Genomic DNA, 21991 nt, shown 5'->3' with positions numbered 1-21991 from the left:
TGATGTTGATACTCGTATTGGAAATGATCCCAGAATGTCGACAGCAACTCGTTCCCATGGCGTTGCGGTGATGTATTGTTTGAGTTTTCCTTTGTCTTGATTTCGGTCCTTTCTTGGATGGACACAGGTCACATCGTTTGTGCGAAGATGCAGGTGTGTTTCTCCTTACACCTCGTCCTGATGCCTTTGTTTCGCGCACGAGTCATAGGTCGCTGGTTTTTTCCTTGGGGAACAAGTTTTTTCCTTAGGGAAATAGGTTCACCTTTCTATACTTTTTTGAAGGACCACCCAGAAAACTGGAACAAATGAAAGTTTCGGAAATAACGTTTTAACAAGTCTATTTAAAAAATTACAACTACGTATTTTGGACGCTGATAACTTGCATACGACAGCTGATTTACGAAATTTAGTCGTATTGAATTTATGTGCAGAAAAAACTAGATAACGTCGATGATTCAATTGACACCAACTGAGTAAAATTATTAATATTCCGACTGTGTTAAACTTTATGAAGTGTGGCTAGCGCGAACTAGAGCTTCCAGCTTACCCAATGCTGGATTCGAACTGATCTCAACTCGCCCCCTTGAATCACGCTAGGCCCATAACGGTTTCTTAAAATTAAGAAATCGCCCTAATGACTGGATCTGTTTACATTTACATTACCTTCAACTCTCCTTTCATTGGTAAAACTACCTGAGAAGGTTATTTTTCAACTTGATTTTCTGTTCGGATTTTTCGAATGACTCAAACCGATAGTTTGGAAATTACTAATACCGATAATTACTGGTCTAGAAAGTTCTTTTGAATACAAGCTATCGGCGCCCGTACATATTATTAAATGATACAAAATAATTTTAAAAATCTAAACCTTAAAACTAATATACAGTGTGATATGATACAAAATTGAATAAAAGTATTAAATGCTCTTGTTACCCAACATCGTTTGCACCATTTTTCCACATCTTACCGACAATTAACTCAGTAGTACCTCTCACAGACTCAGGCGCAAGAGTTCTATTGATCTAAAATGCAAAACCCGAAGCGGCTATCATGGAGGTACACTTATTCTTAGGAGTAAAACTTGAGGCACTGTTCTTGTGCATTCATCTAGACTCTCCCATTTACAAATGATGGCGTCATCTCGCACACATAAGGAGTCCCACTGAAGCCAATAGTCCTTGACTGTTTGCCCATATTTGGCAATCTCCTACCAATGAGACCTAGCTTCGTCGTCCAGCTACTCACGGACTATTTTTAAATCTGGATCTTTCTTCTATTCGGCCTGGAGATTTTTTTTGGTCAAGCTTCTTCGTGACTTTCACCCTGTATGGTTTTAACTGTAGAATCTGGCCCTCTCGTTTTTCTTGCTGCTCGCAGAATCGGCAGTTCCTATCTTTGGTCTTCTCGAAAGGCTGTCGACATTTCCATGCCTTCTATCCGCCCAGTGGTGAATTTCAAAATCATAAGTCTGTAGTCTGAATTAGCCATCTCAGAATTAGTGTTGGCCGAAGTCAATGAGGGCCTAATAATAAACGGCAAGCTACTTAATAACATAAGATATGCTGACGATACCGTCCTTCTCGCGGGAACACTAGAAGAACTGCAACACCTTGCTCAACAACTAAATATATATTGCAACGATTATGGACTAAAAATAAATTTGAAGAAATCGAAGTTCAATTACAACAGCACAAAACATCAAAGTTGAGCTAGTAGTAGATAACACACAAATATCTTTTTACAAATACCTTGGAGCATGGATCACAGAAGATATCCAGAGACTGGATATTGAATGGTGCATACATATAAAATTTAATTAAATTTTTGTAAAGAGAGTTTGAGTGCTGTTAAAACTAGGACATTCAAAAAAGATGTGATCAAGATCACCCAATTTACCGCAATGTTTTACCACAATAAGTAGTTTGTGGAATAACTGGTTGTAAAGTGGTATACCTGGTATGGTTTGTGAAGCAGTAAAGATTCGATTGATCTTTCCATGTCGATACCTGATTTTTTTAATCGCAATGGCATCTGATACACATAAAAAGGTGCTAAGGACATCATCAATCCGGGGCAGTGAGTGTGGGTAGCTGTTTTTCTTGGTGACGCTATTCAATCTTTTATAGTCGACGCAGAATCTTGTGGAGCCATCTTTCTTGGTTACCATTACCACTGGAGAAGACCAGCGGCTACTCGACTGTGTTCGATAATATTATCTTTCCGCATATCTTCAAGAATGGCAAAAGCTTCGTTTTAGCGCCCTATTCCTAGTCGTATTGTCTGATGGAGGTCTACATTGCGCAGGCCATCGAGGAAGCATTGGATGGTATAGAAACTCTTACGAGGATTCGGGCAATCTATTTTACTTCCGCTCCGTATTCTTGCACAGATTCGTTGGAGCCCTGGATAAACACTTTCAGTTGACTCTGGTATACTTGCTTTAAATATTGGCTGCCGTATCTTACTTCTAGAGATGATACGATGGTCTTATAGCTCTTTTGTGCCTCCTCTGGGATGTTTTGGAGGATCTCGACAGATTTAACTTTATTTTATCTATTAACTCTAACTTTATCACTCTCAACTACAAAAACTCACTAAATTACAAATATAATAGCTTCTAATTATATTAATAACTATCGATTATAATTCTCACGGATATCGCTTTACAAAATAAACACTTAGCTAATACTTATACAACTAATATTCTAGTGCCGACTTAGTGGGCTGAGTCGGCAGTAGATCGTAGTTTCTGGAACCTTACGCGTCGATTCTGTGTTAGTTGAAAAAATCCCAAGTTGTTTACTCAATTTTAGAAAATTCAATCCCATATTAGTAATACGACTAATTGAAATAGTTTAGAAATATATTATTTTATAATAGGAAGAAGATAATTTGCTTCAAAGCTAGTATTCACAAAGAAATATGCTAATTGCTGTTTCCAATTTGAATACAAGCCTCGAACCATTATCATAAGTACATTTTGTGCAACTATTGATTCCTTTTTTCCAGTTCCTATAGACTAACAATTTCATCACGACCTGCATCAAAAAATAAATTACTTTTAATTGACATTTATCAATAAAAATACTACAGTGCTTGTCCTGATCTAACATTGTGTTTATTTTTAATTTTAGGGCATCAAATATTTGGTCATTAGTTAAACCAGGTTTACAAACCAAATTTTCAATAATTTTCTGAAGACTTCGTTTTGAGGGCAAATACAATGATTTCCATAAAAGCATAGGCACTAGGACCCAAAAAATATAGTGTTAATGCAAATTGTTTATATTCATTAGAATACCTCCTTCTTTTTGAAGGTATAAATTTAATTTGTTTACGCCTGCTACGATCCCTCGGTATTGAAAAGAGAATTATTCCTTCACCAAATTTAGACGAACATCCACGAGCCACACAAGAAAATCCTCCTTTGAGTGCGGCCATCACAATAAGAGTTTATCATAACAATAGTATGTTTAGTAGTATCAAAGAATATAGAAGCGTCTATATTCTTTGGTAGTATTATACTTTTTTATAAAATTAGATATTCGCAATACGAAAATTTTACAAATACATACAATCAAAAATGATATGTAGGTATACTCTTGTAACAGTTTTTACGTTAACAGATATACTAATTGAAATATGGCGGATTCGCGCAAGCGCAAAAAAAATTGGATTGTGAAAAAGCTTTGCTTTCGCTTCTTTGTGGGTGGGATATTCTTTGGTGTTAATAATATACATATTGTCACTTGTCTGTCTCCTTTATGGGTGGGGTATTCTTTACTGTTAATACTATACATATTATCACTTGTCAAACCAGTATCGTTGCGCGCTAACTTTATTTTACTTTATCTTTGATACCTCGCGTTTTTAACAGCTGGCAACCCAAATTTGTGACCATTTTTTCTCAGGCCCTTATATCATCATATTACAAACTAATTAGCTTTAATTTGATATAAAAACATGCATATACATCAAGAGCAACATATTTTATTTAAAAAATAAATGGACGAAATAAAATTTTTGTTCAAAAATTATTTACCATTAATAAACTTAAAACTACTTGCGGCCACTTTTTGACTGGAAACCTGTTATCAATGTATTCTCCTATTCTTAAATGTATGTAAAAATGGGAGTTTGATTAACTACGTTATGAAAGTAGTGATCTTGCAGTGGGATATTTCTTCTCCGGTCGCTTGGCGTTGGTTGTTGAGTCGTAATTAACCAACTAGTCAAATTGCTGTACAACTGCTTTATTTTCTTTTATAGTGCCGGGACTACTTCATCTTGTATTTTGATCAAAATTGCTGTTATTCTTTCTTTTGGATCTACTGACATTTTGTCAAATTGCTAGTATAATAAACTATAAAATTGTTTTAGCGTCTTTGACATCCTTTTCGGCATTAGTATTTTATTCTTTCGTTTCCTATTTCGGAATCTTGTATTCAAAATGCAATATGACATATAGATATATTTTTTAAGTATCATTTAGTATCATCGGTGCCATTTGGTATATTATAGGTATAAGAAAATGCAATTAAAAAGTTTTTTAAGTAAAATTACAAAAATAATAATAGTTCTTTTATTAAAATTTACAAAGTATATATGTATAAATAAATACACTTAAATAATATTATTGAAATCGAAATTTCCAACTTCATCAAACGTGTTTTGCTGCGAACCAGATGGATTTTGCATCTGTTGACCCATTTGATTCCTAGGACCATTCCCTCCCATTGGGGCGATAAGCTGTCGATACTGAGGTTGCTGCAAACAATACAGACATTATAATCTCATGCCTAATACAGACAACAAAATATTTGGATTATTTCACTAACATACTATCGGCACTATAATAATGCCAGTGAGAGTAGTAATAAAGTGATCTCTAGGGCTTGAAGGAGTGCCAGTCCAGCGCGGAAACCAAGTAAGCTTATTTTTTTTTATAATACTAATACTAAAGTCTCCTGACAAACGAAAACCGCAGATTCCTCAGATAATTTTAAGACGATTTAACTCAATTCACCTAGTCCGAAAATGCTTCCTAAGGAAGCCAGAGCTCTTTGAAGATGGCGTATGGTAAGTAGTTTTTTTTAATAACTCCAGAACGCTTCTATTTAGAAAAATGAAACTTAGTACGATTATTTATCCTCCAGAGTTGAATCGGTTCCATTAATTGCGAATTTCTAGTACCGTTCATAGGCGTCCGTTTTGGGTAGGTCAACGGGTATTTTAACGCATAACTTTTTTTGTCTGTAACTTTTAAGCATTTGTGATACTAGATTATTAAATTTTCAGATATTCTAGTACTAAAAGGTACTCTTACTTTAAGTCTGTAGGATACAGCATTTTCTAGAAAAATCGATTTGAATTTTTTTAAGCAGGAAAATCTCCTTGTAGCAGTGCTTGTACCTTTGTAAAATGAAATGATATAAATTTTCGTTGTGTAAGATATTTGTTGCGGAGGATTTTGAAATTGTGGGTTTGAAATACATGACACATAGTCCTCGAACGCTAATTTCTAAATTGTCCTAAACTTCCATTAAAGTGATATCTTGATGGGCTGTTACATCATTATGTCGCTCTGTTTCATTACTTTTTGGGAACACTAAACTTGTTTCTCTTAATCGGGAAATTTTTTTAGCTCATTTCACATATATCAGCATATTCCTCATTAGGTTATCAACTTCACGAACTGACAAGAGTTTGACAATGAAAAAAGTAGTTTATAGTTCTGTTGATAGTTCAAAGCCTACTAGTGCAAAAAATATTAATTTAACTTTCATGACGAAAAAACGAAAAATGTTCAAATCAATTTTTCTCGAAAACGGTGTATCCTACCGATTTAAAGTAACAGTTACTTTTAGTACTAGAATATCTGAAAATTGAATATTCCAGTATCATAAATGCTTAAAAGTTACAGATAAAAAGTTATGCGTTAAAATACCCGTTGACCTACCCAAAACGGACGCCTATTAACGGTACTACAAATTCGCAATTAATGTAATCGATTCAACTCTAGAGGATAAATAATCGTACCAGTGTTTATTTTTCTAAATAGAAGCGTTCTAGAGCTATTAAAAAAAAACTGAATACAAGCAGTCATCTTCAAAGAGATCTAGCTCCATTAGGAAGTATTTTCGGACTATGTAAATTGGGTTAAATTGTCTTAAATTTGTTGAGGAATCTCCGGTCTTCGTTTGTCAGGAGAGTTTCTGGACATCCTGTATACATTTCGAGAAGGAAGAGTATAAGAAATAAAGAAATCGGGGAACGCACGGGAGTAGAAGGTACAATAATAGATGACATAAATGAAAGCAGCGTTTATGGTATGGGCATGTAGCGCAAATGCAGGAAGAGAGAAGACAGGAAGACCGGAAAAAACAGATGGAAGGAGTAAGAAAATCAATTAGCTCCAAAGAACTTAGAAAAGATTAATGGAACAACCAACATTAATGGAAATTGGCTGTCGGTTATATATATATATATATATATATATATATATATATATATATATATATATATATATATATATATATATACTCGAGAATTAATAAAATGTTAATGTTTTAATAACTTACTTGCTGTAAAAGATGTCGTAGTCCAGGATTATTTGACATAACTGGTCTCATAAGTCTCTGCTGAGGTTGAGCTGTAGGCGCTTGTTGGGCGCCTTGAACACCTTGGGTGGCTATCTGTTGTCTTTGTTGCTAAATAACAGAAAATTGAAATACATTTAATCAAATTTTATTAATTGGTAAAATTCTAATTCTAATATTAACAACTGAAAATGAAATTAAAATGGAAGTATTAGTACAAGCTTTAACAGGTATGTTGACAGTTTTTGTAATTATTTTTTTATTATACATTATATAAAATTACAAAAAATAAATCAAGAACAAATGGAGGAAACTTTTAACATAATTTCACCGTTTAAACCATTTTGAGAGCAAGATGTAATGTTAAGTTCTCTGGAAACCAATCACAATATCCACCAGGTCCACTTATCTGTCATTAAGCATTTATGTTTAACACTATTGCATGATAAGTTTGTGCGCTATCGTAAGGCTGTGTACTATATCAAGACTTTGATAAACATTGTAATAAAAAGCAATATAATTCTAGACATAAAAAATTAGAAGAAATCAGAGAGGTATGAAAGGCATGGTGGACCCCATAATATGAAACTCGGAGAAAAATGTATTAATAATAATAAGCTTAGCAAGGAAAATGTTTAATATACTACATAAGATATATACAAACGTATTTTATGTTTTGTATACTGGGACATAAATCAAATGGCAATACTAAAAAATAAACCCTGTATTTACTATCTGTAACTATCAAAGCCGAAAAGCTAATAAAAACGTAATTAAACAGTAAACATTTTCGCGCAATAATTTTTGAAGACAATTATCTCAACAAGAAGCCCTCACTAAATGGATTTCCGTTTTCATCATGAGGTGCGCAAGTTTAACTACGAAGATCGGCATGTGACATAATGCGAAATATAAACATCATTGGAGATTTACAAGACCTCAATTCACAAAACTTTGCAAAAAAATTGTGTGTACAATAAAAATTAGTTTTCTACCCAAGTCTATGCTTTTTATGTCCCTATTTAAATTATCACTGTAGTTAGACAGATTTGACATTTTCGTGTCCGGTCAGTCTGCTTTTGATTTATTTGTATTGTGGGTTTTATATTAAGTTCTTTTTGGGGCTGTTGGTTTTGTTTCTTCTAATATATTTTTATTCCTATTCCACTTCCATAGTTTTCCATCTATAATTATCTTTTGGTAGTCTATTTTTATATGTATTGTGTGTTTTATAGAAGCCTCTTCCCATATCAATTGGCCCGCCTATGGAATTTGCAGTTTAAGTCGATTAGCATAAACAAAGTTCTCATATTAGTTAATATTGCATTTTTATTAATGTATATTAAAAACATTACCCTTATGGTTATATAACAGATATAATTTATTTTCAACAATAATTTTACTAAACCTATGTATTGTATTTTATGGCTATGTCAACATACTTTGATTTTTCCATCGAGCAAAAAGACAAAAGAGGGAATCTAATCGTTATGAAAAGGCGACCAAAAAAGTGGCCTCTGATGGCGGACATATCTGGAAATGCGAATGCGCCAAATTTAAATTTTCCGACACTTATTAACAGTAGCTATAAATTAGTTTTCAGAATGTGTCTTAGACGAGAAAATTTTAATTAAATATTTACGATAACAGTCTAAAATGTGAAACAATTGTTAAAAAACTTCAATATAAATAAGATTTTATGTGACAGTTGAGACAAATAATAACATAACCCAACTAAATTTGATTTCTTAAACAAGGAAAGACTCTCTTTCCTTGTTTAATTTGGCCTCTCAAGATGGCACTTCCTGTCTAACAATATTTTTGCCCCCACTACCTTTACATTCCCTCTTTTGTCTTTTTGCTCGATGGATTTTTCATAATTACATTAAATCCAGAGGTAGCTATGGAAAAATGACATCAAAAGAATAATATTGTCAATTAATGTCAAATGTATTTTGTAGTATTGTAAAGCTCTTTGTTTTGCCGTTTGTGGATTGTACAATGGGTCGAGGTAAAGTTATCGATTCGAAAATTTGTTAATTCATTCAATTAGATTTTGTAATTCTGGAAAATCCAATTCGGAAATCGCGAATATGTTGCAATTGTCACGCTATAAAATAACCGAAGCAGATCGAAGGGCATTAAGACGCAATATAGTGAAAAATCAACGAGCAAATTATATGGAGTTAAGCGTTTTATGGAGTGACGTTATTGGAAGACACGTTTTTAGATCAACATGTCACCGAGAGGCCCACAAATTAGGATTTGGTACTTACAATATAATACAATGGAGTGATGAGGCTAGATTTGAAGTGTGTGTTGGAAACAGTAGGAGTCGCGTCATTCGCAGGAAAAATGAAGCTTTCCATCCCGACTGTCTAAAGAGAAAAGTCAAATTTCCTGCATCTGTCATGATCTGGGACAGCATTTCGTCTAAAGGTGTGGGAAAGTTACATTTTATCGAAGGGATTGTAAACACGGACAAATATTTGAATATTTTAAAAGAATTTCTTTTACCGATTATGGAACACGGTTGAACATCAGCGGAAGATTTTGTCTTCCAACAGGACGGCGCAGGTTGTCATACCTCAAAAAAAAGGGATTGAAGACCATGGCATGCCACTTCTGGAATGGGTTTCTACCAGTCCCGGCTTGTCCACGATAGAGACCTTGTGGCGCGGAATGAAGAAAACTTTGAGAAAACATCCTGCCAGGTCCGTCAACGATTTGAATGAAAAATTGCAAGAAATATGGGATTCGTTTACATTAGAATTTTTTCAGAACTTGGTAAAAAACTATGCCTCGAAGAATTGTGGATGACATTAAAAATAAAGGGGATGTAACTCAGTGGTAAACTGAGTTAAATGAGCTAAAACAGGAATCATTTCATTGGGTAAGGTACAATACACCATTTATCTTGTTGCTGCATATATCAAGTACGTTTACTTGGTATATAGATTTCATATTTGTTTAGAATTTTTTCTCAGATGTGAGATATGTGAAAATTGTGTCGCGATCGCGCGTGAACATTATCAAAACAACATTTTACGTATATATAAATATTCATTTTAGCGTATCTACTGTATAGTTTAATTGTATATTTCATTTTACTATTAATTGATATGTGTAACTATGTATATTACTTATAATATTGTTTGGTTTGTTTACCTTTATATATACACAAAAGTATTCTATTGCATTGACTTTGGTATTGCCTGTCGTATCGTATTCTAGCATATTCCTGTTATAATTTCATCCGGAGACAAGCGGTTTGTGTGATATATAGATATCCATCGTATCTTATTTAGTTCCAAACAGCTGTGTTTTTACGTTAATTCATTCACCTTTCTTAAAACATTTGTCACAAGTATTTTCATTTGCAGATATAAAGGATTTGTTGTAATTGAATGTATGTAATTTGTTTATTGATTTTACGTATTTTTAAATAGAATTTCATACGATCGTCTTGCTTATTATTTCTATAGGATTACATACCCAATGCGAAAGGGAGAAACCAGCGAGTTCTAGATTAAACATAATATCTTCTCTTCCCTTTCTGATGACCCCAATTGTTATATTGAGGTCATCATATTATGTGCAGAACGCAACAATCGTATGGAATCGAATATCGAATCGAATCAAATATCGTATCAAGTCGAATATGGAATCGAATCGATTCGAAGCGAATCGAATCAATTCGAATCATATAAAATCGAATATCGAATCAAAATAAAATAAAATAAATAAATAAAATTAAAAACCATCGCTCCGTGCTTAGACGATAAGAAAGATGTGCTTCCCCTCCCAGTTACTCCCGGAGTGCCACATCCCGGTTTTACTAGCATTAATAGGATGGGAATCAATAATCTAAATATTTATATACTTACGTTTTCTAGCATTTTATAATGCATTTCAGTTTGCTGAGCTGCTTGTAAAGCCTGTTCTAATTGGGAAGTCTTCATGTAACTGATTTTTTCCAATTGACTTTTGTATTGCCTTTCTTGTTGTTGAGCAGCTTCCAACGTCTGTTTAAGCTGATTTATTTTCTCCAAATTGTGCCTGCGTTCTACTTCAAGCTGATTTTCTAAAGGAGCAGAACTCGGTACGGGATTCTGCATCATGTTTGGTTGATTATTGTTTCCTGAAATAACTAGTATAATGTAATATTGCCTACGAAAAATCTTTAAATTTGATAACACTATATAACACAATAAAAGTAAAAGTAGAAGAACTAACTGACCCTATTGAAGCTGGAAATGGGATAAGACAGGGAGATTCCCTGAGTCCTCTATTGTTCAACCTGATTATGGATGAAACAATAAAAAAAGTAAAAACTAAAAAAGGATACCAAATGGAAGAAAAACAACTTAAAATCATCTGCTATGCTGACGACGCAATACCCACTCTCTCAAAGTGAAGATGATTTACAACGTATGCTGCACCAATTTATTATAACCGCCAGACAATTTAACACGTTAATTTCCCCAAAAAAGACAAAATGCATAGTTATAACAGCAAATTTCCTGAGATATAAATTGGAGCGAGAAGGTCAGATAATAGAACAATTGAGGAGTTTAAATATCTAGGCATCACATTATCCAGCTACGGAAAGCTCGAAACAGAAGTGGAAGATCAAGTGAATAGAGCAAACGGAGCCGCAGGTTGCCTGAATGAAACAATATGGAGAAATAAAAATATCGGGAAAGTGTCATGCATATAACGACTCACATAGCCAAAGACAACGATACAAATAGAAAAAACAGAAAATGAAAAACTGCCAATCAAGCAATCAATCGAATCAAGATATGCGATGTAGCGAAAATAGAATTATAAGGGAAGCATTGTGCTTGATACGAACCACTTAATGATAAAAAATATAATACATACATAAGTTTACATACAAAAAGTAAACATATAAATAGGATTAACTTCACATTAAACTAATATTCGATAGTTATTTTTATCTAACATCTAAGATTTGTAATATTTTTGGCAATAGTTTTTAGGGTGTCACATGAAAAGAACTTATTGAATATAAAAAAGTTTACCTTGCTGAATACCTGGCATCCTAATATTTGGTCTCATACCTCCCTGTGATACATTCTGGTTTATGATACCGCCCATTCCTTGTACTGGTTGTGATGCAGAACTAACGTTTTGAGTTATTTGACCCCCGCCCATCGATATGCTATTTGTAGGAGAAATTAGCATATTCTGTTGTGTATTTTGAGACGTAATCGGGTTTGCTCCGGACATCTGTGGAGAAGTACCAACTTGGCCCACTTGTGGATTAATATTTGGAGCTCCAGGTCCTCCCTATAAAAATGTCTTAATTAGTTTATTCAATTAAATATATTTGTACACCACACTGTATAACTGTTATTAGTCGTATCCTCATTCATTATCTCGGATTTACGAGTAAAGGACTGAGAATTATATTAAAAAGTATTCTGATAAATGTGTCAGATGTGGTGAATTTCATGAATCTGCAATTTCGGTCGTCGTAATCTCGTATACTGATAGTAGATTGATGGAAGATGGAATCTAAAGTTCAAAATATTCAATGAAGGTATATTTTATATTAAAATTCTCTGTTTATTTGAAGTTAAAACTTTTGTACAATAATATATTAAATATATATGCAATCATCCAATATTCAGCTACCTGTCAATAATAACCTAACTCATAGTATAATACAACTTTTCCTAACAAGCTGTTAAAGAGAATATTGATACGTTTATATTGAACTTCTGGAACCTAACCAAACCACCGAATTACAGGCATTGTACTTTAGATCATGAGTCTTCGGATTCATTGGATTGGGTCATTGACAATGTGACCCGTCACTACTACTTGCCTAGATCTATGTGGGCAAAGACTCCTGGGAACGATATCTGTATGCTGCTAATTACTAATTAAACAACAACCGCCTCTTAACCAAAGCAGTGCTCACGAAATGTTAACATTGGGACCGCAGCTGTGTTTAATAATCCATAAATGTATTATATTCGCACATATATGGAAATAATAAAAATAGTACAAAAAAGATATATTTTCAAATTTTAATTTATCTATTGTGGAACTTTTCTGTAGTCTCTGTGCCATACCCAAATTTGAGCATAGGCAACACCTTTGCATATATTTGTGTGCAGTTTAATGTCACAATCCGAATGACTAAGTTAAAAGGAGCTGTACTACACAGATTACTACTTCGTGGTTTGTCAGAGTCTTTATTAATAAATATATACTATTGTACATTCATTTAGCAAATTTCCATCAGTAAATATGAGCACGTGTTGATATTCGCCGTCTCATTCGTCAAGAGGCTATTAAATATAATTTATTACCTTAAGCCAGGCAGATTCTCATGTTACAGATCCAAACTTGCCAGCATTTTAAATTCAAATTGTATCGTGTTGATTTTTAAGTTAATATATTGTGTTATATTTATGTTATTAGTTATTGTTAAGTTATTTACTGGTCGTGTTATTTTTTAGAGTTTAGTTTAATTGTGATATAATGATTAAATTTCAAGAAATTCTTACACTAACAGTTTCAAAACTAAATATTTTAAAAAATCATATGATAGACATCAGTACGAGCCTGTTTGGCTTTCACGTGCTTATATTGACAATTGGGAATTTGTAAAATGAATAGGGTTTATCATTTGAATTATTATTTGTTATTATTTATAATTAAATAAACTTATGAAATTATCATTATGTAAAATTAAATATATTTATATTTATATAAAACAAAGTGAGAAAATTACAACAGCTCTGCCTTAATCCTTTATTTACTATAAATTTGTCTGGCAAAGATGGCCCAATTTTCACTTTCCTTTTTTTTTTTGTTTTTGTACAGCTGTCTTACTGCGTTTACAAACACTGGAGATACGTCCTTATCATCCACAGCCTGCCACAACTTTCCAACAGGTTCATTGGCATATGCCTTTATAAAATCTATGAAAATTACATAAAATTCTCCGCGTGCAATTACTTTTTCTGCTGTTTAAAAAAATAATTAGCGATGCATGACCTGGTTGGTTAAGACTGCTTTGTTATTTGGTTCGATTAATTGTTTTTAGATTTTATGTACATATCTTTTTTAGTAATATGTATATTTACATTTTAATAATGTATGTACAGTTGGTACAGTATAAATCTCGATTCACGTCATTGCGTCATAGTAAGTGACGTCACATGATATCAACACAAAATATTTAAGTCATAGGTCTGTTCCTTCTTAGAATCTTTTATCCAAGTATAGTGGAATTACAGCCACTAGACATATTTTATTATATATGCGTAGAAATAATATTTGAAGATTTCTATTAACGTAAACTTAAAGAAATACACCATAACTTGTTTCATTTAGTTTGTATAAGTGGATTATAAGGCGTTTTTATAAAACACTTGTCCGGATCACCCTCATTTCTGCAATCGAACGAAGGTGACCCTTTGGAATAAATTGATAACACTTATTTGACAAATATTTAACACTGATTATAACACTTATTTGAAATACGGATGTGAATCTTGGACCCTACGACAAGCGGAAAGAAGAGAGATAGACGTCACTGAAATGTTCTGAAGGAGAAGAATGTTACGAACTCCATGGACCGACTACAGGTCAAATATTTCAATTTTAAATGAGCTAAAAGTTAGCAGACGGCTATCCAGCAAAGTCCATCTTCAACAATTAAAATACTTTGGACATCTTAATTATGATAGCAGAAACAGAAAACATGAAAAGACTTATTATCCAATGAAAGGCAGAAGGCTGAAGACCACGAGAAAGATCTCCAACAAGATGGATCGATCAAATTACAGACATATGCAAAAGACCTACGCATATATATATTAATATGGTTGAGAGCTATCAAAATTTGACGTCTTGATTTCCACTTCTAAAATCGTTCTCAAAAAAGATTATTTAAGAATTTTGTTGTTACAAAGAGTGTATAAATGCCAAAGTTGTTGACGAGGTTATGGTACATCGAAAAGTCAAACAACAATTATAAAATGCAATTTACATTACAATAAATAATGACTTAATCCCATATAAACGCAATATTTACCTATATTGGTATAATTTCATCATCTTGGTATTATATGACAATACCATAGATACTTGACGTTATAAAATTTATGATGTACTTGAGATATATTTTAATCCAGGTGTATAATTGTTTTCTAAAATTAAAAATATAATCAGCCAAAACTATAGGATTAGAGTTTTGGAAAGCAAACTATCCACAGCATTCAGGAATCCATCTACCTGTCACGTTAACAAAAATAAGCATTTCCTTTTGACACAAAAAATTTTATTCGCTCCGTGCGTGACCATGGTAGGGGTACCTTGAAACGATGCCAGCGTGCGTAGCGGCGAAATATGACAAAATTGGAATCTTTTTACGAATAAATTTTATTAAAAATGTGGGCAAATACATGTTGCGTATTTAATTACGCTAATAATAGCAAAAATAGTAAGTGTAGTTTTTATAGGTTCCCAAAGATTACATATAAATTAGAGAAAAGAAAAAAATGGATCCGTGCTATTAATATGAAAAAGTAAATATCACATAACCTCATTTTTATGCAATTGGAATAGGAAATATTTAAGTAATTTACCTTAAATGATATTTTATAAGGCTTCAGCTAACTGCAGAGTGCCTGATGACTTTAGCTTTTATATCATACCTTTTACTATTACTGTTTTTAATTATATGCTCTTTCACATGAAAAACTTGATTTGCCAATACTAGATTTTTCCCTTTCTTTTCCGTTTGGGGTTAAAAAGATATATTGTGATGAATTTTGAGAAACCCAGTTTTTAATACTACATTTATTTTGTACATAAACTGAAAAAATATAATTAAAAAGTTAATTATTAATAATTGTCAATTTCGCCTGTATTTAACAATGTCAAACATATGACATATGTTTAACCTGAAAATTGGTAGGTCCAAAACAGTCAGATGAAGGCGGTAGGTGTCGGGTCAGTCACGCACGGAGCGAATCGCTAACACATCTGATCATTGCGTTTCATTGATTTGAGTGGGTCATTTCAAAATATAGTCTGAACCAATGAAAACCGACTTATCTCAAACCTACGTTTTTAAGCTTCAAAAATCTTTTGATTGTCAATAACATCAAATGTCTTCGAAAGAACGGAAAAAGTGCAGATGTCTACCTTCAATTTTTAATCTCAATTTATTTGTGTAAATACCAATTTTGTTGTTATATTTATAAAACTTTAATGGAATAATTTTCATTACATTATGAAGGGGCGATTAAACTATTTCTTAAACTCACTAGACTAAAGACTAAACTTAATGCAATTTAATTCACAAACTTTAAATAAGGATATTTTCTTACCTGTCTCATTTGCTGTGTTGATTTTTGTTGCTGAATAACTTTTCTTAGTCTATCTACGAACGCCACTTGATCATTTGGTATAAAACCCAAATATGCTTTTTTATCAGACGTATACAACAATATAAGAACTTTAATGTCGCAAGGTGCAACACTTGTGAAATGTACACATCCAGCCTAAAAATATTAACAAAAATATAAATAAAAATATAGATAGAGTAACGGATATTATTATTGGGAATAATATATTGTAAATATTGTTCTTAAGCTAATTCAAACCGTAATATTGTATGAATGATGTTGAATATTTTTGGAATAGCTGGTCTTTGGTATTTCAGACTAAATCATTATAGTCTAAGGCCCCACTGCAGTATCACTACGTTCATAACGTAGTTAATTAAACTCACATTTTTACATACATTTAAAATTAGAAGAATACATTGATAATGATTTTTTAAATAAAATACGCTGCTCATGACGTATATGCATATTTTTTATCAAATTAAAGCTAATTTTTTTCTTAATGCGATGATATAAGGTTATCTAAGAAAATCGGTCGCAAATTAAGGTTGCCTGCTGTTAAAAACGCGAGGTATCAAAGATACCTCGCGTTTAAGAAAGTAAAAGACAGCTAGCGCTCAACTCCACTGCTATGAAGTGTCATACAGCTGGCAACCCTAATTTGCGACCATTTTTCTCAGGTAACTTTATATTATCATATTAAGAAAAAAATAAGCTTAAATCTTATATAAAAAACATGCATACACGTCATAAGCAGCGTATTTGATTTAAAAAATAAATGAACGAAATAAAATTTTTTTTGAAAAATTAACTAATATTAATTGAATTAAAAATATTTGAGGCTACTTTTGACTGAAAACCTATTTAAGGTAACGAAGTGTCACGTTAACGTTTTTTTATAAAAGTTAATTGTATTGCAGTTGTATTGTGAATAATCGTTTTAATTTAGACTCTTAGAGTGTTGTTGAATAAACTCCGCGCAACAATATATTATTTAGAAGCAAAACAAATTATATAAGAACACTTACGAATCCTGAGCTCATAACTTTAGTAAGAGATTCAAGGGCGTCGCAAGGCTGTGGGTGAAACAATACAGACTTCGAATTCTTTAAATACGCTCCTCCTATATTACCGATAAGCTGTTTAGGCATTAGTTGCATTATAAGCTTTTGTGGCCAACCATCAGCTTTCCTAAAATTAAATGGATTATTCTTAAAGCTGTTTGTATATAGCATCTTAGTTTTACTATCTTTTCTGAGAATAATAAAGGCTTCTGGTCTGAAAGATAGAAAGTCATGGAAAGTCTTTATTTTTCATAAATTGTATTATTCCCATAAAAGATTGCAAAAATAAATGTGTAAATTTGATTAGCACAAGAAATAATAATATGGAGAACCAGAGACTCCACTAGTCTTGTAAAATTGGTGAATTATACTCTGCTGCCCGGCGCAACTTTTACTCTCTGTATCAAATTCGCCGACCAGAAGAACTGAGTGTAAATTTAATTAAACAATACCTAATAAAAATATATACAATAAGTTTTGCCTCCAGCCAAAGACAATGCGCGACATGTCCGTGACTGGGTTCTTGAAAATCATAGTATAATTTAATATTTATCACGTTATACTGGCGACAAATCAACCTATATGTGATCATAACAAAACAATGTATTTCCATCCTGATAAAATCCAAGTAGTACAAACTTTGAGGTATGAGTGATTTACAAAAAACTTGTGTTTAAAGAATACTACCAACTTTTTCTACTTAGCGCAAAAATAGACATAACGATAAAATGGAGTATCGAAAAATCCGTCAAAATTCTTGAACGTAACAATTAAGGCGTGATCCAATTAAGAGTAAATTATTTTGTTCTAACAAAAATGCATATCAAAAGTGTATCAACAATCCCGAACCCGTACACCAATTAAAAACAATATTTGACGCGAAGTTGATAATGTTTCCCCGCAACTCTGCAATAAGGTATTCGGGAGTTTGCGCCCTCCGATATAGAAGTCCATGAGAGCAGATGAGCATCACTTAAAAGCAGACAAAAAAGTGAATCGTTCTCGCTGAATTTAGTAAAATTTTATTCTTCTTCTTCAAGTGCCTTGTCCGTTGCGAACGTTGGCTATTAACATGGCAATTCTGATCTTATTTGCGGCGCTTCTGAATAGTTCGACCGATGTGAGCCCGAACCACTTCCTCAGATTTTGGAGCCACGAGTGTCTTCTCCTGCCTGGCCCTCGCTTACTGTCTATTTTTCCCTGGACAATCAATTGCAGTAGACGGTACTTATCGTGTCTCAATATGTGGCCTAGATATTCAAGCTTTCTTTGTTTAATTGTATTCACGATTTCTTTCTCCTTTCCGATTCTTTGGATTACCTCTGTGGTGGTGACATGTTCGGTCCAGGATATACGAAGAATGCGTCGGTACACCCACATTTCGAATGCTTCTAGTTTTCTCGTGAGCGTCTCGGTCAGCGTCCAGGCCTCCACACCATACAGTAAGATCGGAAAAATGTAGCATTTAACTAGACGTAGTTTTAGGGGAGTGAAGTCCGATGGACTGGATCTGGACAGTTTACGAAAGATAAGATTACTATGTATTACTCGTGTAGTGACCCAACAGATAGACATCACCGACATGGAGTGGCTATTGCTCTTGACAGGAAGATCAGTAAATCGGTGACAGATTTTGTTCCAATTTCCGAACGAGTCAAAATGACAGGCAAACCAGTAAACATAAATGTGACACAAGCATATGCACCAACAGCAGATAAGTCAGAAGAAGAAATAACTAAGTTCTATAAAGATCTGGAAAAAGCAATAAGACTAACAAAGAAAGAGGACATAAACATAATAATGGGCGATTTTAACGCCAAGGTGGGTAAAGGAAGATATGAAGACATAATTGGAGAGTACGGCCTTGGAGTTAGAAATGAAAGAGGCGACCTGCTGTGTGAATTCTGCATGGAGAACGGTTTTGTCGTCATGAACACATGGTTTCAGCTCCCACCTCGTAAGTTATATACTTGGAAATCACCAGGAGACCGTCCAAATCGAATAATTAGAAACCAAATTGACTACGTTTTAATAAACAGAAGATTTCGTAACGCTATCAAAAGAATCGCAGCATATCCAGGTGCTGATATTGCATCCGATCATAATCCGCTAATAGCAGATGTGAGGTTAAAACTAGCAAAAATTAAGAGAACAAATACAAACACCAGCACGCCTATAAATACAAGAGAACTGATGAGAGACGAAAATCTGAAGAAGAGTTATGCAAATCAAATTAATGAAAGAATGCGAATAATAGAACAAAATGATGATATCGAAGAGATGGTCAATGATATTAAAGGAACGATTCTGGCAATAAACAGGGAAGTTAAAACACAGATCAGAAAGAGAAAGCATAACGAATGGATGACGGACGAAATTATGGATCTAATGGAAAAGCGAAGGCAACATAAACAACAACGTAATCAAGACAAATACAAACAGATACACAAAGAAATTCGCCAGAAAATTAAGAAAGCAAAAGAACGTTGGATGGTGGAAAGGTGCAACGAAATAGAACAATTGCAGGAAAAAGGAGATAGTTTTGGACTACATAAGAAGATCAAAGAAATATCGAATATACACAAAAGCCACCACAGAACAAGAATACGCAACGACAGAAACGAATACATAGAGTCAGAAGAGGAGATAGCAATGGCGTGGAAAGAATACGCAGAAAGACTTTTTAATGAGGAAAGACCAACACAACCAACGCGCAAACTTCCTTCCGAAAACTTATCAGGGCCATCAATAATGCGAAGTGAAATAGAATATGCAGTTAGAACCACAAAGATGCATAAAGCAACAGGTCCAGATGAAATTAATATAGAAGCAATAAAACTACTAGACGAGGAGAATATCGAAATCTTGGTAAAGCTGTTCAATAGAATTTATGATACTGGTTACATTCCGCGAGAATGGCTGCAGTCATCCTTTGTGATGATCCCAAAAACAGCTAATGCCACAAAATGCAATGAACACCGCTTAATCAGTTTAATGAGTCACTTGCTGAAACTCTTCCTTAGGATATTACACTCAAGAATGTACAAGATACTAGAAGAACTTAGCGGGTCAACACAATTCGGTTTTAAGGGAGGACTAGGAACAAGAGAGGCAATTTTATGTTTGAACACCTTAATACAAAACTGTTTAGATCAACGAAAAGATGTCTACCTCACCTTCATCGACTACGAGAAGGCATTTGACAATGTTAAACATGATATCATGATGGAACTACTACATAGGGCCAACATGGACCAGAAGGAGATCAGAATTATTCAGAATCTATACTGGAACCAAATGGCAAAGGTGAGGATTGATCAAGACCAATATACGGATGAATTTGAAATCCGGAAAGGTGTCCGCCAAGGCTGCATACTCTCTCCGATGCTTTTTAATTTATATGTTGAAAATATATTTGCGGAAGCATTAGAAGACACGGAATTAGGCATTAAGGTGAACGGCATACCAATTAGCAACCTACGCTATGCGGACGACACAGTGATTATAACTGATAATTTGGAAGATCAGCAGTTATTACTTGATAGGGTGAATAGCATAGGTAAAAAATATGGCCTCAAAATCAACATTTTGAAAACGAAATATATGGTCATTAGCAGAAACCCTCCAGAAAACCCGATAATATGCATAGGTGACGATCGCATAAAACGCGTGAAAACTTTTAAATACCTTGGCACCACAATCAATGACCAATCGGATCCACAACAAGAGAAAAAACCCGAATACAAATGGCAAGACAAGCTTTTGTGAAATTCAGACCGCTCCTATGTAATCAAAACCTAAATTTTGAAATATGCTACAGAATGGTCAAGTGCTACATATGGTCCATCTTGCTTTATGGCATGGAAACGTGGACTTTGAAAAAAACATCTATCAACAAACTTGAAGCATTTGAAATGTGGTCATTGAGAAGAATGATGCGCATACCTTGGGTGGATAGAGTTCGAAACGATGACGTCCTTAAGAGAGCCGGCGTGGAAAGAGAACTCTAGAGAAAGAGAGAATTAATTAAAAAACGCAAGATTGGTTACCTTGGGCACATATTGAGAGGAGCAAAATATGAAATACCACAGTTAATCCTACAAGGGAAGATCGAAGGTAGGAGAGGAGCCGGCCGCAAACAATTATCCTGGTTAAGGAATATTAAAGAATGGACAGGAATACACAGTACAGGCGAGCTGTGTCACGCCGCCAAGAACAGAATTCTAGTAATGAGATAGTCGCCTACGCACTTTGGTGTATGGCATGTTAAGAAGAAGAAGAGAAGTTTTAGGGGAAGAGACAAATCCCTGCTTATGAGGAGCTTTTTCATATTGCTAAATGCTGCTCTAGCTCGTTCTATTCTCGCCTTAATTTCTGTGGCCTGTTCCCATTTTGCATTTATTTTAATTTTTATTTATTTTAAAATTTTATTAAAATCTATAAAACGACACAATGGGGTATCGAAGAACCCAACAGAATTTGAAATTAAAAAAAAAGAAAGTGGGCTCAATCGTGATTACCTCCAACACTCAAAACGAGTATAAAACGCAGAAAGGATTCAAACGGAATTTTGTTAACTGGTTATATTTAATATTATTATATTCAATATTATTCAAAATTAAATAAAAAATTATCACTGGGAACGCTTTTTGAAAGAAATGGAATGATTTTTATGGTCTACCAAAGTAAAGGCGCTTCATAAGAGGTCAAAGAACGGAGGTAACGGAACTAATAGAACTAAAGCACATAGAAAAGGATACGTGGATTGACTACCTAAAAAAGCTCTATACAGAGGATGAACAAACGACGCTAGAACCGGAAACACCCGAAAATTACCACAAATAAAGAACTTAATATAAATGTACAGGAAGTTATTTGAAAAGCCGAAGAACAGAAAAGCAGCAGGTAGAGGCGGGATACCAAACGAATT

The 21991-nt window shown here is 33.7% G+C and overlaps 1 protein-coding gene across 1 annotated transcript in view; it reads right to left on the bottom strand.

The window, feature by feature from the left end:
• Positions 1-4568: 4568 nt before the first annotated feature.
• MED25 (Mediator complex subunit 25) overlaps positions 4569-21991 on the bottom strand; it is a 72505-nt gene continuing 55082 nt past the window's right edge. The window contains exons 11-16 of the mRNA XM_072529679.1: positions 17026-17188; positions 15980-16153; positions 11648-11915; positions 10487-10740; positions 6582-6710; positions 4569-4767 (exon numbers count right to left, since the gene is read on the bottom strand). Coding sequence (XP_072385780.1) covers positions 4624-4767; positions 6582-6710; positions 10487-10740; positions 11648-11915; positions 15980-16153; positions 17026-17188 — 1132 coding nt within the window. The 3' untranslated portion in view covers positions 4569-4623. The remainder of the gene's footprint in view (positions 4768-6581; positions 6711-10486; positions 10741-11647; positions 11916-15979; positions 16154-17025; positions 17189-21991) is intronic.

Source organism: Diabrotica undecimpunctata, chromosome 4 (assembly GCF_040954645.1).
Source record: "Diabrotica undecimpunctata isolate CICGRU chromosome 4, icDiaUnde3, whole genome shotgun sequence".
NCBI classification, from domain to species: domain Eukaryota; kingdom Metazoa; phylum Arthropoda; class Insecta; order Coleoptera; family Chrysomelidae; genus Diabrotica; species Diabrotica undecimpunctata.
The sequence above is the reverse complement of the archived record's forward strand: the minus strand, read 5'-3'. Positions and strand labels throughout refer to the sequence as shown.